The sequence below is a fragment of the Pectinophora gossypiella genome, chromosome 2 (assembly GCF_024362695.1).
Source record: "Pectinophora gossypiella chromosome 2, ilPecGoss1.1, whole genome shotgun sequence".
Classification (NCBI taxonomy): domain Eukaryota; kingdom Metazoa; phylum Arthropoda; class Insecta; order Lepidoptera; family Gelechiidae; genus Pectinophora; species Pectinophora gossypiella.
Genome location: NC_065405.1, coordinates 5,282,324 through 5,299,341, shown reverse-complemented (window position 1 = coordinate 5,299,341; position 17,018 = coordinate 5,282,324). Strand labels below are relative to the sequence as shown.

Below are 17,018 nucleotides of genomic sequence, written 5' to 3'. Positions count from 1 at the left end.
TTAAATTTTGTACCGGGTGAGACCCCTCAGCGCTCCCCTTTGTCCGGCTAAGTAGTTAATGTCATCTGCGGCAAATCTACAATAAGTCAAAATAAGACCGGTTGCCATACAACCATAAAGTTGAAGTTGAAAGTTGAAGTCAAAATAATAAAATGAACGTTAAAGCGATCACCTCAACAACGCGGTCGCGATTGGCCATCGATTCTTAACACACAAGCACCGCCTCATCAATAAGTGACGTCAAAACCGCATAATTCTTGCTACGTGGACAGAATCGACCCGACCAAATAACTTTGATTTTATGTAGATTTGCCGCAGATGGCATTACTACCTGGCCGGACAAAAGAGAAGCGCTGAGGGTTCTCACCCGGTACAAAAGTTAAGACAACAGGCCTGAGGATGCCCAGTTGGGCGCGAACCTTGGCTCAGGGCGTCGTCTGAGGGGATCATATTGATTGAATTAATCGACCCTAGCGGGTCGATAGCGGTAAGCGCCAAATGAGGGAAATAATTGACAACGCCGTAACTGTCAGCCAACTAGTACACGTGCCAGTTTCATGTGTGCGAGTTGCAATTTATTTATTTATTAAGAACTACTACATCATAAATATAAAACATTAAAAACCGAGACAATTACTAAAATTAAGTCTTATATATCTGACAATTACAGTGTACCTACATAGCATCTAACATAATAACATAACATAAACTGCCTATATACGTCCCACTGCTGGGCACAGGCCTCCCCTCAATCAACCGGAGGGGGTATGGAGCATACTCCACCACGCTGCTCCAATGCGGATTGGTGGAGGTGTTTTTACGGCTAATAGCCGGCATAGCATAGCATCTACAAATTAGTAATTGAAAAAAAAGGGTAAGTGGGTTTTACATTACACCACATCGTCACTTACCAACAGATCAGATGAGACTGGCCAAAGACAACTCACAACTATGTTCCCAATTAGGATAGTCAGAGGTACATCCATAGCAAGATGAACTTTGTCCCACGCCTCACCGAGATGTGTCTACACTCAGCGGGATCCCCTGTCTGGGAGACATAAGAGTGATGCAGAGAATTAGATCTGGATTTGTTCTACTGAATTATGCTGAAAACAGAATTTGTTCCGTTAAAAAACGGAAATACAAAGTTTTCTAACCGACCTCCAGCCAGCGGGATATTTCCCAAAGTTAAGTCTGATGAAGTATAAATTGGTATTAACTTTTAGATCTGTATTTATTCTGTTCAACAAAACAAAAAAAAATACTTCTGACATCCTTACTTCAGCTACAATCAAGCTGCAATGAAACCTCCAGTCAGCGGACTTTTTCTCTCAATGATATTCTTTTGTAACTTTTACACTAAAATAATAAAAAATAACCTATTTACGACTATAATTTCACTTAAATTACCTATTCGTACATCTAGTGCTTAAATTAAAAAGTATAGAATTTGAAAGATATTATGTGAGTAGAATATAAAAAAAAAACTATGTATCAGGTACAAATTGAAGCTGTGAGAGAAAAAGTCCGCTGACTGGAGGTTTCATTGCAGCTTGATTGTAGCTGAAGTAAGGACGTCAGAAGTAGTTTTTTTGTTTTGTTGAACCGAATAAATACAGATCTAAAAGTTAATACCAATTTATACTTCATCAGACTTAACTTTGGGAAATATCCCGCTGACTGGAGGTTTCATTGCAGCTTGATTGTAGCTGAAGTAAGGACGTCAGAAGTATTTTTTTTGTTTTGTTGAACAGAATAAATACAGATCTAAAAGTTAATACCAATTTATACTTCATTAGACTTAACTTTGGGAAATATCCCGCTGGCTGGAGGTCGGTTAGAAAACTTTGTATTTCCGTTTTTTTAACGGAACAAATTCTGTTTTCAGGATAATTCAGTAGAACAAATTCAGATCTAATTCTCTGCATCACGCTTATGTCTCCCAGACAGGGGATCCCGCTGAGTGTAGACACATCTCACCGAGCTCTCTGTTGACCCAACGTGATAGGTAGTCTATAATGGTCTATTGGTGGTGAGCCCAATGTATTAAAAAGATATGGTTCCAATATTTATAAAAAATAAATAAGTTCTAATAAGCTTTTTCATCTCCCTAGCATTATCCCGTTTTTCACAGGGTTCGGTTACTTTTTTAAAGCTTAGTATTTTCCTTAATTCTAATTTATCCAGAGTGGAGCATGGCAAATTTTTATAAATAGATTTTTACAGCTCTTATCTTCTGACGTGAGTGATAGACAGGTGTAACCCCGGTAATGTGATCGTAATGAAGAGATGACGCAGGATCCCTATTGTTACCTTTACGAAAATATGTTTCGTCTAAATTAAACAGAGTTGATGTTAATAATATATATTTCCCAACAGATTATATTCTTTATTTATTAGATATAATGTAAGGTACTGATGCTGAAAAATATAATTACACACACATACATAAACTCACGCCTGTTTCCCACCTGGGTAAGCAGAGACTATAGAATTCCATTTGCTTCGATCCTGACACACTTCGTTTGCTTCCTCCACAAAAAAAGACATAATAATAATAAAAATATAACAATAATATTTAGTAAAAATATAATTATTTACTTAAAAAACATTTTTTTCCCGTGGAATTGAAGTAAAAGCGTCGATTGGGTCGTGATTACTAAATAAAGAGAGCTCTAAAACTAACGAAAAAAATATCTTTTAACTTCATTTCGTCATTTTTTTTAATTAACTTATTTATGAATTTTAATCAAGAAAATCGTAATAATAAGTCCGACATTTTATCACGGTTTTCTATCGTCACAATGTGCTTTTTCATACAAATTCCATTTTCATTCGAGGATTACCGGTTGGGAAATTAGCTAATTATTTAGATTTTTGACATCCTTGTCGTTTCATTTTACCTTGTTCTGTACCTCTACTGTCTACCTTGTTGTATATTTATTCACTATATTGTTTCTTATTGTTAGATGCGACCTTTGTCACCATAAGGTTCATCATATCCATCATAGACTTCGTATCAACAGTGGCTGCATGTTGTCTTCTGATTACTTGTGGTTCTGTCAACCCCATTAGGGATTACGGTCGTTAGTTTATATGTTTTGTTATGTTTATGTTAGTTTGTATGTGTGTGTTAGTTCATTTATTCACTTTCCACTGTTCGTTAAACTTAATCAAAAACCCGAGTGCTTTCAAGGCCAGAGTGAACAGGCACCTTCTGGGCGAGCGAGCTCCATCTTAGGCTTCGTCAATGCCTTCGGGAAAGTCTGGGGCCAAGAGCAAACCCATCAAAAGTAAAAAAAATATATATAATATAACAGGTGCATGCACATAATTTCATAATGATTAACAAATGAAAGAACATTACGCAAAGCAACCGATAATAGGAACATGTAACAACCCTTATCGAAGTCAATGCATTACAATGGTACAGGTACAGGTACAACCATTTATTGTGGTACTTACAACAGTATAATGAGTAGAATACAGTCGGGTACTGCCTCGAACAATATAAGCGAATGTGTCCGCGTCACAAGTCACTGTGACACGATAGCCGAAGGACTTCGAGCGTGTCACCATTAACGTGGACATTTTGTTTACAAAATGAACAAGTTTTTTGCACTAGTGTTGGTGGTCACGCTTGCCTGCTCTGGTAAGATTATTTTTGTTATTTTAAAAAAATAATAGGTGAGCAATTTTGGAAAGGGATGCCATATATCAGCATGTTCTTCAGTTGCATGAACTATAACTGAATATTTTTTTTCTAATGCATCTATTTTCTATTTATTAAAATTTATCTTTTAAAATATCTTTTAAGATAGGTAATGGCCCCGATTCCTGCAAACACCGCCTAATTTTATTTTAAGTTATATCCGTCATTTTCATATCCGTCGAAAAGGAAAGGGACGGATGATTCACAGCTCTTAATTTTAGGAAGAATGAGTAAATGAATGTGTCGGGTTATTGACTGATGTAAAGGAGGGATTGTGTCCTTTCAAACATGATGGATTGTTATGGGCGATAGGCTGATCCCTTGTCAAGGGTCATTATATCCATCTAAGGACTTCGTATCAACAGTAGCTGCAAGTTGTGTTTGATTACTCAAATTCAAATTCAAAAATATCTTTAATCGTCAATTTTTACATAACGTAGTCTTATCCGCCTAAAACTACTGCAGCTTCTCACAACCTGTATAGCCGGGGAAAAGAAGCTGCAAGAAAAACCTCGGCACAGGGCCCTAGACGTTCTTTTAAAAAATAAAAATAAAATAAAATATAAATACACTTGTAGCTCTGCCCACCCTTTTAGGTATTACCTGATTGAGTTTATTATGTATGGGTCTTTTTTAAGTATAAAATGTTTATTGGAGTTATTACGGTACTTACACCTTTGTCGATTTGATAGCATCCTGAATGATTGAGCGCTGAAATTTGAAATAAAATGTTTTATTCAGTTTTATTTCACGAAAAGACAAGAAAGGTATACCTTACTTAATTACCTAGAGTATTATTTACAAACAAAATATTTGTGTAGAATTTGACATCGCTTTGTTTTAGTTTTATCTATACCGATATTCCTTGATATAAGTAAGTAGGTATTATAACTCGTGCCCAACATAGTAAAGTAACTATTATCTAATCTGTGCCCATATCCCAAGTCAAACCCAGCACGATGACTATCATATTCTCCATCTAGGCACGACATGAAGTACTTCATTAGAATTTCTATAATTATTTGATTTGATTTGAAGTACGTCCATAATCTCCTTTTAAAACCTTTAAGTACATAAAACGCATAACATATTTGCTACAGTCATAGCATTAAAGTATTTCTATATGACGTTAGCATAACGACAGCTTGTCTTACTTAAATCGCCACTTGTTATTCAAATCAGTAACATCACCTAATTAATATTTAATATCTGGACCTGTCAAACTCGACTTTGATCCAAAACTCATAATAATTATACAGAAAATAAGGATAATATAAAAGTCAAGGACGCATTGTCTGTTAGTCCACTTATGCAAAGATGTCACCTCCGGATATTTACTTTAATACACGTCAAGTTTTTTTTTGGCGGGAGACGGGAACGGGACAGTTGCTTTCTTCATTGAATAATCTAAATAATTAATACGAAGTGGTGTTTTGTGGTTAATGATCGCATTAAGTTGGTCGGAAGACATTCGCGAGTGTTATTATATTGGAGTATTCAATAAACAAAGTGTATCTGCCTATTTTCGCTTCGTGTCAGGAAGCCGCTTCATAACTCAAAAGTTTATGCGGACTTTTGAGTTAATTCGTTTGGGGTTCGGAGTAGGAGTCTACTCCGTGGGTGGGGGCTTAGGTTTCATCATCATCACCTTTCATCATTTCATTAATCATCAAGAAAAAAATACGTCAGACATGGCTGTATGGGCATAGTTCCCTTTGCCTTACCCTTCGGGGAAAACCAAAACAAAAAAAAAAAAAAATTAATACACGTCAAATGCCATGGTTCCTGTTGCCTTGAAGTCACTGTAATATTTCTCACGTTGTTATCAAAGACTACATGAGTGAGTACCTAATTATTGTATAACGACTGTATGATTTCATCGCTACTATTCTCTACAATGCACTAAAATGATGTAAATTCTAACATTTTACACAATTATACTTAGGTACGCATATATTTTAAGTATACAAGAAGTTACTACTTATAATGAAAACGGCGTAAGCTCCTTTAAAAAATACATTCTAATGTGATTTTCTACAAAATAACCTAAAAAATGCAATAGACATTTTTTGCTTTGGTTTTCCCCAAAGGGCAAGGCAAAGGGAACTATGCACATACAGCCATGTCTTATGTATATTTTTTCTTAATAATGAATAATGAAATGATGAAATGTGATGACGATGAATGATGAATGATGTTCATCGCTATCGAAGCAGACTCCTATTAACCCCAAACGAATTCGCATAAACTTTCGAGTTATGAAGTGGGTTGTTGACACGAAGCGAAAATAGATAGGTACACTTTATTTATTGAAAATTCCGATATAATAACACTATCGCGAATGTTTTCCGACTAACTTAATGCGATAATTTTTACAAAACACCACTTCGTATTAATATTTAGATTATTCAATGAAGAAAGCAACCGTCCCGTTTCCATCCCGCCAAAAAGTCCATAATAGGCAAGCCAATATCAATCCAGGTATTTAAAGTGAAAAAAAAAATTAACAATTCAAAAAAGGTTTTGTTGAAGAAAATCACATCAGAATGTGATTTCTCAAAAAGGCTGCCTATTGAAATCGCACTTCATGCGTAAATGAAAATATTGATTGTTTGCTTCACTGGAGAGTGAACATTGTTCGCTTTCACTGTAATTGACTTCTTTGCACGGTTTCAGCAAACTCATAGCGTTTCTTACGATCTCTCATTATAAAGAAAACTAAACCTTATTTTTCTAAGGTTCTTACTTACTTTTCTTAACAAATCACAGCCTATATACGTCCCACTGCTAGGGATAGGCCTCCCCTCAATCAAGCGAAGGGGTACGGAACATAACTATACTTATATATAATCTGTATATATCTGTGTGTGTGTAGTTATGGAATATAATGTATTATTTTAATTTTAAATATCATTGATTAAAGTTACACGTCGCGTAGTACTTACCTAATTCTACAGATAAATAGAAAATAAAAAAGTAAGTAAGTACTTACTATAACAACACCGGAAAACGTTAATCCTTGAGTGCCAATCGACACTGATGTTTATTTAAATTCAATTAATTACTTGTTGCTGCATTCGTCACGGTTATTCAGTAGGAAAACCATTACATGCATTATATTTATTATAAAAAAACTCTTACTTAATTAATAAAACGTATTTTCAAGAATAAAGTTTTATGGTTTAATTTGAGTAGAAAATCAATGAGACATTACCAATAGGTAGGTAAGTAGTCAAATATATCCAAAATTAGTTTCTACCACTAAGGACAAAAATTTCTGACCAGACAAAATATTCAGAAGGGAGGCAAGAATAAAATAAGATACCTACAAGAACCACCAATATGAATACAGGCTGTTAGTGGCATCGCCACGAAATCTTTGAGGGATGATTCAAACCATGATTCTTAGTTAATATCAAGTGGAATTTTCCATCGCTAAAGTATGGAACTGTAAATAATTAAAAAAAAAAACAAAATATTTTCATGACTTTTCCAACAGGAAATTGTTACGGTGTCACTATCAAGTGGAGTTTGCCATCGCAAAGGTAAAGAATTGAAAATAATTAAAAAAAATACAAACAAAAACATGAATTTTGCAAGAAAAAATTCACTTGATATTAACTCAGAATCATGAGCTGAATCATCCCTCTCAGTATTCGTTACGATGTCACTAACACCCTATTAACACTGTATTAATGTCTTAAATATTAATATAATATTTATATTAATATCTGAGGAGCTCGGTGGCGCAGCGGTAAACGCGCTCGGTCTGCGATTGTTGAAGTTAAGCAACTTTCGCAAAGGCCGGTCATAGGATGGGTGACCACAAAAAAAAGTTTTCATCTCGAGCTCCTCCGTGCTTCGGATGGCACGTTAAGCCGTTGGTCCCGGCTGCATTAGCAGTCGTTAATAACCACCAATCCGCACTGGGCCCGCGTGGTGGTTTAAGGCCCGATCTCCCTATCCATCCATAGGGAAGGCCCGTGCCCCAGCAGTGGGGACGTTTATGGGTTGATGATGATGATGATTAATATCTATATTTAAATATTAATATCTTCTGCCTGCTTTACTGTTAGAAATAAATAAACTGGACTAGAATTCTGCCAAAGCACTTCGACTATACAAGCTTAATCTCGAAAGAAATATTGTTTGGCAAGCTTACCACAAATGCTACCTAAGTAGCTGCTACGCGTGCTACAAACCTAACAAAATCATAATAAATAAAAAATAAAAGCTCTAAATAAGTACCTATATAAGTATTATAACGATATCTTAAATATTTGTGCAAATATTTTCAATGACTGCTGGTAACATATTATCATTTTTGGATACACAAGGCCCAATATATATTTTATATTTGTTTACCTAGGCCCCAGCACGAGTAGACCGTTTTATTCCCGCAGTTGACAGTAATTATTTTTATTTTGAATTAATACGAATAAAATTCCACGTTTAGGTTGAATTCAATATCAATAATAATGGCTTTTGCATCATTTCGGCATAATTTAAATATATATTGCATTTTTTACCTGTTTAGATCAAATATTTGTGATACTTAAACGCTTTTAATATTGTTTTCAACGTTTAAATACTGACAAGTTTTATTTTTATTGTTTTACTATTGGGTATGAGTAGGTGACTAAATGCAAAGTTTTGATCATCTGTCCTTATGAAAATAAAGGATATAATACAATATATGTAGGAACGTGAGAATGCTATGTAAGGATAATGAATGGGAATTTGATTGTTTATGGTATGAAAGGAGGATGGTTAATGAATAGGATGTAAGGCAGTTTTAAAAAGTAAGAAAGGGGAGTCGATGGTGCGATGTCGGTCGGGTGAGATGATTTTGGTTACAATATAAGGTGTGTGTGTATAAAAAAGGAGTAAAGACATTTAAAAAATATCCGAGTTATTTCATTATCCCACATATACAGGGTGTTAGTGACATCGTAACGAAAACTTTGAGGGATGATTCAGACCATGATTCTGAGTCGATATCAAGTGGATTTTTCCGTCGCAAAAATCATGTATTTTTTTTAGTTTTTTAAAATTATTTTCATTTCTATACTTTTGTGATGGAAAATTCCACTTGATATTAACTCAGAATAATCAGCTGAATCATCCCTCTCAGTATTCGTTACGATGTCACTTACACCCCGTACATGTACATACGGTAGGTAGCCATACAAGTAGGTATGGCTGTTAGTGACACCGTAACGAATATTGAGGGGGATGATTCAGACCATGATTCTGAGTTGATATCAAGTGGAATTTCCTGTCAAAAATTCATGAATTTTTTGTGTTTTTTTTTTATTATTTTCCTATCCATACTTTTGCGACGGAAAATTCCACTTGATATCAACTCAGAATCATGGTCTGAATCATCCCTCAAAGTTTTCGTTTCGATGTCACTAACACCCTGTATGTATAAAACACATACACAAGATCACGACTATATCCCCATTAAAGTAGTCAGAGGTACATCCATCACAAGATGAACTTCACCGAGCATTCTGTTAGAATCTGTCCTTTTGAGAATCTGTCCTTATGAGAAATAATAAAGTACTCTGTAGTATACGGATACTAAGAAAAAAATAACTTCTGCTGTTTAGTTACCTATTTAGTGTAGAAAAAAAATACAATAACAAGTCACTGTTTCGAAGCGGATCTATCTGCCTTCAGAAAAACAAAACGGAACAATAACAGAAATGGTGACAGTTCAGTTTACATTGCTAAGTGTTTAGTGTGATTGTCAGTATTGTCAGTATAAGTCGCCGTGATGTCTCATTGTATGGAATCTGAATTACAATTGTTACCTCTACTCTATGACGACCGGTTGCCATACAACCATAAAGTTGAAGTTACAATTACAATTGGGTCGTGTACTAGGTTCGAGATAAATTATGAAATTCTGATTACTAAATAAAGACACATCTAAAACTAACGAAAAACAATTTCTTTTTTCTATTTAACTTATTTATGAATTTTAAATAAGGAAAACGTAATAATTAGTCCGACATTTTATCACGTTTCTCTATGACGTCACAGCGTGCTTTTTCAAACAAATTCCATAGTAATTTCGTGTTTTGACGTTTAGTAAAAAGTAACTCATTTGACTAGTTGGAAACTAGCCTATTGTTACCTTAAACAATCAACGTAAATTTTAGAACTAAACTACTTTACTTACTTTTTTTACTTTTTATTTTGTGTGCTTATAATTGGCTTATGTAACAGTCTTATTCCTGATGTAACTTTTACTTTATTTAATGTTTTATTATTTAAGCTGTTGGTGTACCTTTTTTATCTTCATCGTCAATTTAAGAGGCACGCTCTTGTCGGTGCAGCATTTTCCATGCTACTTTTTAATAAATACCTTTACCTACCTACCTACACCATACCTTTTTATAAATAAATAAGTAACAAAATTAGAACGCATAATGGGCCATCTTAGAGTCTAAATGCGGAAAACAGAGCCCACTAACATACTAACATTAGGTACCTTACCACTTAATTACTCGTTCGCAAACTCACTCAGGCTCATGAAACTGTTCAGATTCAATAAGCTACAATTAAAAAAAAGTCTTCCGCGGACCAGTGACCAGCCCAGACCAGATATTGCGGTTATTTTTAATGGCTAATTCCTTGTATTAGTCGCCAAGAAGAAATTGCTTCAGAGCAAGAAGGTCGCAATTATCATCTTCATCATTCAGTCCACATCATCCCATTTTGCACCACTGTAGTTATAACATTAAGTACCTTTACATTTTTGTATGTTCTGTTTGTATGCAATATGGTATATTTGATTTGATAGCATTACTTCTTCTTCTTATCGTGTGGGTTGTGAGGTGGAATACCAACCTTATCAACCCTGGTGTCAGGGTTATAATTAAGCCGCCAAAGGCCCCTGACATGACTCATGTAACTAGTCAGTAAGTAGTAACCTGGACCAACGGCTTAACGTGCCTTCCGAAGCACGGATCATCTTACTGTCGGGCAATCAGGTGATCAACCTGTAATGTCCTAACCAAACTAGGGAACACAAAGTGATTTTTGTGATTTGTCCCCACCGGGATTTGAACCCGGGGCCTCCGGATCGTGAGCCCAACGCTCAACTACCGGACCACGGAGGCTGTTATATCATTACTACTAAACATACATGATCACTATCAATAAGCTATCAAATAGGTACCTACTTTGAGAATCAAAGAACGTTAAAAATCAGGTATTGAAACACAATATGCACATAAGTATGAAACTGAAAGATGAATTAAATGATAAACTAGATATTCGATTATTTCTTCAGTATTCTGATGTTCTCGCGATTCTCTATTAACTAGAAGGTTGAATGTCAGCTCCTTAGCTTTTAAATTTTGTATTAAAACAACTCCATTTCTTATTCCAGGCCTAGCTAAACCGGCACCAGTAGACACAGCAGAGTTGAGCAAAGCGGCAGCGGCAGGTCAATGGGATAAAATACAGGAACTGTAAGTTTTTTTTTAATTTTTTTCGTTTATTTGCAGACGTAGTTACTCCCATTTCAATCCCTATTGGTACGAGCAAGGACACAACTAGGTTACCAACAGACAACCTGCAGGCATACCTGGTATTAAAGTCCTTCAGGGCTAAGATGCGCATCGTGGTAAATAGATTCAATAAATTTCGTCGAAATCGTGCTTCTGTGATGTTCTGGGAGCAAATGAAAAACATAGAACACGTTCAGCTGCTTGTCTTCCCGGGCATGTCGTAAAAACCGACAGAGGGATTGTGTCCTCTAACATGATGGACTAATATTATGGGCGATAGGCTGATCCCTTATCACCATAAGGTTTATCATATCCAGCTTACGACATCGTATCAACAGTGGCTGCAAGTTGTCTTTGATAACTTGTGGCTCTGCCCACCCCATTAGGGATTACGGGCGTGAGTTTATGTATGTATGTCGTCGAAATCGATAAGTTTGTTTTTTTCCCTAACACGCGTGGCACGTGTTTTTGTTCGTAGTTTGTTCAGAACGACATGACTTATTTGGGTTCACATATTAGCACCAATCAACAAAACGACATAGAATCGATAAAATGACCGTGACAAAATTTTATCACGTTGCGCATGTTAGCCAAACAGAAAAAAAAAAATTTTTTTTTGCCGTACAGATCGATATGTTGTACCGTGTGCTTCTTACCAGCTATCAGTTATACAGAGTGACATCGTAACGAAAACTTTGAGGGTTGACGCAAAAGTATGGAATTGAAAATTATAAAAAAAAATAAGTACACTAAAATTTTCATGAGCTTTTCGACATGAAATTCCACTTGATATCAATACAGAAACACGGTCTGAATCATCCCTCTTGGTATTCATACGTACTTGTCCGGGGTATAAAGTGACATCGTAACGAATACTAAGGGGGATGATTCAGATCATTATTCTGAGTTAATATCAAGTGGAATGTTCAATCGCAAAACTATACAATTGAAAATAATTTAAAAAACACAAAAAACATGAATTTTGCGACGAATTTTAACTCACAGTCATGACCTGAATCGTCCTCCTCAGTATTCGTTACGGTGTTACTAACACCCTGAATAGATCGATCATTGGAGATATCATAATCCTTGTTATAGCCACGATATAAATGAATTCCCGTTTTCTTTTCACTTACTCGCAATCTAGTAGAGAAGGGTATCCAAAAGCCATACCAAGTCTTCGTCACGTTTGGTTCACGTTTAGCTCAGTCACAACTGCGTGCCGCGTGCCCCGTGAAATGAAGACGATGCGTGTTTCCGCGACAAAATCAATTGTCACCGTTCTTGTTCAGTTGTCCTTAGTGTAAGCGAATAGCGATTTGTGACCGTAGTGCTAAGAGTCACCAGCTTATCTTGACATAAATTTAATAGTTCTTGTTGAAACTGCTGCATAACCCTAGGACTAGACATAAACTAAACACTAGCTGGATAGCAGTTCGATCGTATCCATCTTAGGGCTTCGTTTCAAAAGTGGGTTTATGACATTTAAGGACCCCATCTCACTAGGACACCATAGCGACGCAACCATGATTACGCCACCGACAAAATGTATGCAGTGTAAAACACTATCTTACTCTACCCTTGTTGCTGTTGCGCAACCAAGGAGACGCCAGACCTCGCGGCACGGCATCCTTGCCGCGCGCGGCACGAGTAATATCGAGGGCTTTGACCAGTGATGTGCCGTTCCTGGGAATGTCCCCTCTTTGGCAATGTTCCCAGCAGTAAAAAGGCGCAATACTTATGTATAAAGAGCTTTGTTAGCTAACTTTTAGGCAGATAAGATCAGAGTACAAGAAAGAACTATTTGAAAAAGAAAAGCAGCCAGGCTCCTTACTATTAAATAGTTTTTACAACGGAAACATTTCCGGGAACGGCACATATATGTATATCCATGTAGATATCAATCGCTGCGTCATTCGGGCCATGCGCGGTGTGGTTGCCGTGCAGAGCCTGCAGGTGTCAACTGCATTTATTTCATCGGTGCCGCGACTTTGGTTACGCCACCATAATGTCCCAGTGAGTTACGGCCCTCAATAAACCATCATCAGTCGCTTTATCGCTGTCAGTAAGACAAACCTCACAATAACATCGTTGGTAGTAAAAAGATTTTTTACGCCACAACGATCTGTATTACAATCTATAAATAGGTGAGCCGAGGCGGATCTGTCACATCATCTTTTTAACAACAATTCTCATAGTGATTGCTGTATCATTGTAATTTTTCACGAATTTTGTTATTTTCATCAGCTTTGTCATAATAAGATACATAAACAGTCAACAAACTACAGTTGAAATTACTACGCTACCTATACTGGCAGATGAGAGCATGGATATTATATTATGATAGTAGGTATATTAATTTATTTTTCGTTTTATTTACAGACTAAAGAGCAACTTCCCAGTAAGTACACAATCTTTTTTTTTTTTCAATTTAATTTAACTATAGTGTCTATAGTTAAACGTACAACACAAGTTACTTCCACACAATATCCCAGAGGAACTGACTGAAAACCAGCGCTGGCTGGTGCCATAGCATGGGTCCATTACAGCATAAGCTGAGCCATTTCCTTTTGCCCGTATTCATAATATTCATAATTACCTTGTTGTTATAGAAAAATGTAAACTGTCACTGGCAATAAATTTATTTTATTCATAAATGACAAATACCTTCAAAACAAGGCACAAAGTATACAGAACGTAATTTACCTACTTTCCATTTTTAAAAGTCATTCTTTTTGAGATTCCTGATTTAAAAGTTCTGATCAGTGATGTGTCCTTACCGGGAATGTTTCCAAATTGGCTTTGTTCTTGGCACATCACTGGTTCTGATTTTATAGAATTCAAAGAACTTATCCTCTCGATATTCCCACAGTCGATGTCATCCCAATCGTTGCAGTCAGCGCCCAGCGGCGGCCGTTTCTTCTCACAGAGCGAGTATGCGTACCAGACTGCAGTCAACGACAACGGCAGGGTGTCCAAACAGGGTGACAGCTACGGTGTCATCAACCAGGATGGCGTCATCACGCAGTACAAACCACCTCTACCGCCACTTAAGGGATTCTCGTAAAAAAGTCCCAGACAAGAAGCTACCGTGACACCAACCTGAAAGAACTGGAATTAGACGCGATGCTCTTTTGTTACTTTTTATTAATCTTGATTTTCTAGAATCTTTGTTATTGTTCAGTGAAAGAGAAAGCGTCATTTTGGCCTAAACTAACCAGAAAAATAATTATGTGATATGAAAGTATATTTCTTTTTATTGCATTTAAGGTGGATTGGAAAATCAAAAAGTCTAGTTTTTATATAGGTAGGTTACTATTAAACGGAACATCTAGTTCACGTACACGCGCATCTGTGTGTGTGAGTCTAACATCATACGATTGAAATCTAAACTATGTTCGAGGGGGGGTGAGGTAAACCTAGCTCAGTCGCTGGTGGGGAGCGGAGAGTTGCCGTTCTATATTATGTAGTATTATTCCATTTTTTTTATTGTTGTATGCGCGCAGCGAGTTTGATCTGTCAAAGTACAGAAGCCAGTGTTGTAGTTGCTACGTTCATTAGCATAGTGACGTATCAGTCGATATTAGGCCGATGGATTGTGTTCTACTCGTATTTAACAGTACCTACACATGTTCGGAGTTTGTGAAATACTGAACATTTTCATGTTTTTGACACTCCAATTGACCATACCTGCAATAATCAAATTTTAATTAATTTTATTTAAATTCTTTTACTCACATGAAATCATTACAAAATTCGCAAAATAAGAAAGTAACCAGGAAAGTAACGCGATTTCTATTAGGTAATAATGCGGTTTGGAACATTGTGTTGTATCAAATAGTGCCATACATTTATAATCTACTAGCTTTTGCCCGCGACTTCGTCCGCGTGGCGTGTTATAAAAGAGAGATCTTTGTGTGTGTGGGAGTGCATATCAAATTTCAAGCATCTAACTTATGCAGTTTAGATTTTTCATATTTTTTTTTTCCCGCTAACTCCCATTTTTCAAAATACAGCCATAACTAAACTTTATATTTACTAAGGTATGCATGCATGCTAGATTGAAAACATATATCTTACGCGGTTTCGATTTTTTCATACAAATGTTTTTTCCTGCTAACTCCCGTTTCCGTGGGAATTTTGCAATATCCTGTTGCAACTAAACTTTAAGTTAACTAAGGTACCTGCATGCCAAATTTCAAGCGTCTAACTTAAGCGGTTTAGATTTTTCATACAAAAGGATTTTCCCGCTAATTCCCGTTCCCGTGGGAATTCCAGGAATTCCTTTCTTAGTGCACCTCTATTACAATGTAATAATAATTACCTATAGCTAGTAATAATTATTATGTTCTTCAACTATCTACAACAAAGTATGTATAGGTACGTAGGTACTAAAACAAATTCTGCTTTATTAAATACAATTTTTCCAAAATTATATCCTGATTTTTAGTAGATTTGTAAGTATAAACATCCTGTGATTATTTTGAATAAAATGTTAAAGTAGTTAGTATGCGGTATAGTAATAAAGTAAATAAATTGCTTCATCGTTTTTTTAATGTTTTTATTATATTTACCTTTTCCTATGATCCTATGAAAAAATATCTATATCGTCTGTACTTCTATAGTGTGCGTTGTGAGGTGGAGCTATCCTCAAATACTCTGGTGTCAGGGTTACTATTGAGCCGCTTAAAACCCTTGACATAAATTAAAAAAAAATAGTAACCGGTACCAAGGGCTTAACATACGTTCCGAAGCACGGATCATCTTACTTTCGGAAAACGGGGTGCTCACCCGTAATACCGGGCCTTTGGCGGTGCAATAGTAACCCTGACACCAGGGTTGATGAGGTTGGTACCCCACCTCACAACCCACACGATAGAAGAAGAGACCCCGTAATACAAAGTAGAGGTAATTTTATGTGGTTTTATGTCTCCACCGGGATTACAACAGAGCATTGAAAAGCTTTCGACTAAGCTGAGGTAGTGTTCTATTCAAAATCTACGTCTGATGATCGATAATGAAAATGGTTATTGTAACAAATTATCAGAAGTCCGATCAAAATAACACCAAGAGGCTTTAGGCAAGTTGCAAACGATGACGAAAAACGACAATGTAATCGAATAATATTTATTGGATTGACGGTGAATTGGAGGTTGGACTTATAACCGTTTGAGAACTTTTTCTAACGCCTGATGTACTTAGAAAGTCAAATTTCTGATATGGTTTCTCCACAGGCAAGCAAACTGATTAAGTGACGTGGGATTGATATAAGGTGACAATAGGTGACGTGGGATTGATATAAAATGACAATAGGTGACGTGTCTATCCCATAATATAGTTATTATTCCTTTTCAATGTCGGTTTTCGTAATCATTTGCAACTTATTTAAGGCCCCTTCTTCAATTAGTCGACGTGGCCAGTTTTAACATAATAATATTTACATGCATTCATTCTCACATTATAAGATCCGGGCCGTTTGTCACATTACAAGGGAAACTACTGAATATTATTTAACTTACAAATTTGCACCTCCTGCCATTTATGACGTTATCGATAAAATTTTCCTAAATTTATCGCACTCGGTATTTGCGTGAGTAGTTAGTGTCAAGTTTATCTTACTCTACGAATTCCACGATATTACTCTTCTCAAAGCCTTAACTTTTTTAATAGCAAAATTTTTTAAAGTACTGCAGCTAATAATTTTACAACAGGCGAGACGAAAGTTCACCAAATTATAATATCAAAGACTATTCAAACTTTTCGATTGTAAAAAAAGCGAA

The 17,018-nt window shown here is 36.1% G+C and overlaps 1 protein-coding gene across 1 annotated transcript; it reads left to right on the top strand.

Moving 5' to 3' along the window:
- Nucleotides 1–3,507: 3,507 nt before the first annotated feature.
- LOC126372683 (uncharacterized) lies at nt 3,508–15,765 on the top strand. The gene is made up of 4 exons (XM_050018534.1): nt 3,508–3,652; nt 11,118–11,199; nt 13,621–13,639; nt 14,111–15,765. The coding sequence occupies exons 1-4, from the start codon at nt 3,604–3,606 to the stop codon at nt 14,303–14,305; spliced, it is 345 nt and encodes a 114-aa protein (XP_049874491.1). The 5' UTR covers nt 3,508–3,603; the 3' UTR covers nt 14,306–15,765.
- The last annotated feature ends 1,253 nt before the right edge of the window (nt 15,766–17,018 follow it).

Bases quoted from the DNA above. Each gene is read 5' to 3' on its own strand.
- LOC126372683 (XM_050018534.1), top strand. From the start codon at position 3,604: ATGAACAAGTTTTTTGCACTAGTGTTGGTGGTCACGCTTGCCTGCTCT. The intron at 3,653-11,117 runs GTAAGATTATTT...TTCTTATTCCAG, and splicing joins GGTCACGCTTGCCTGCTCTG to GCCTAGCTAAACCGGCACCA.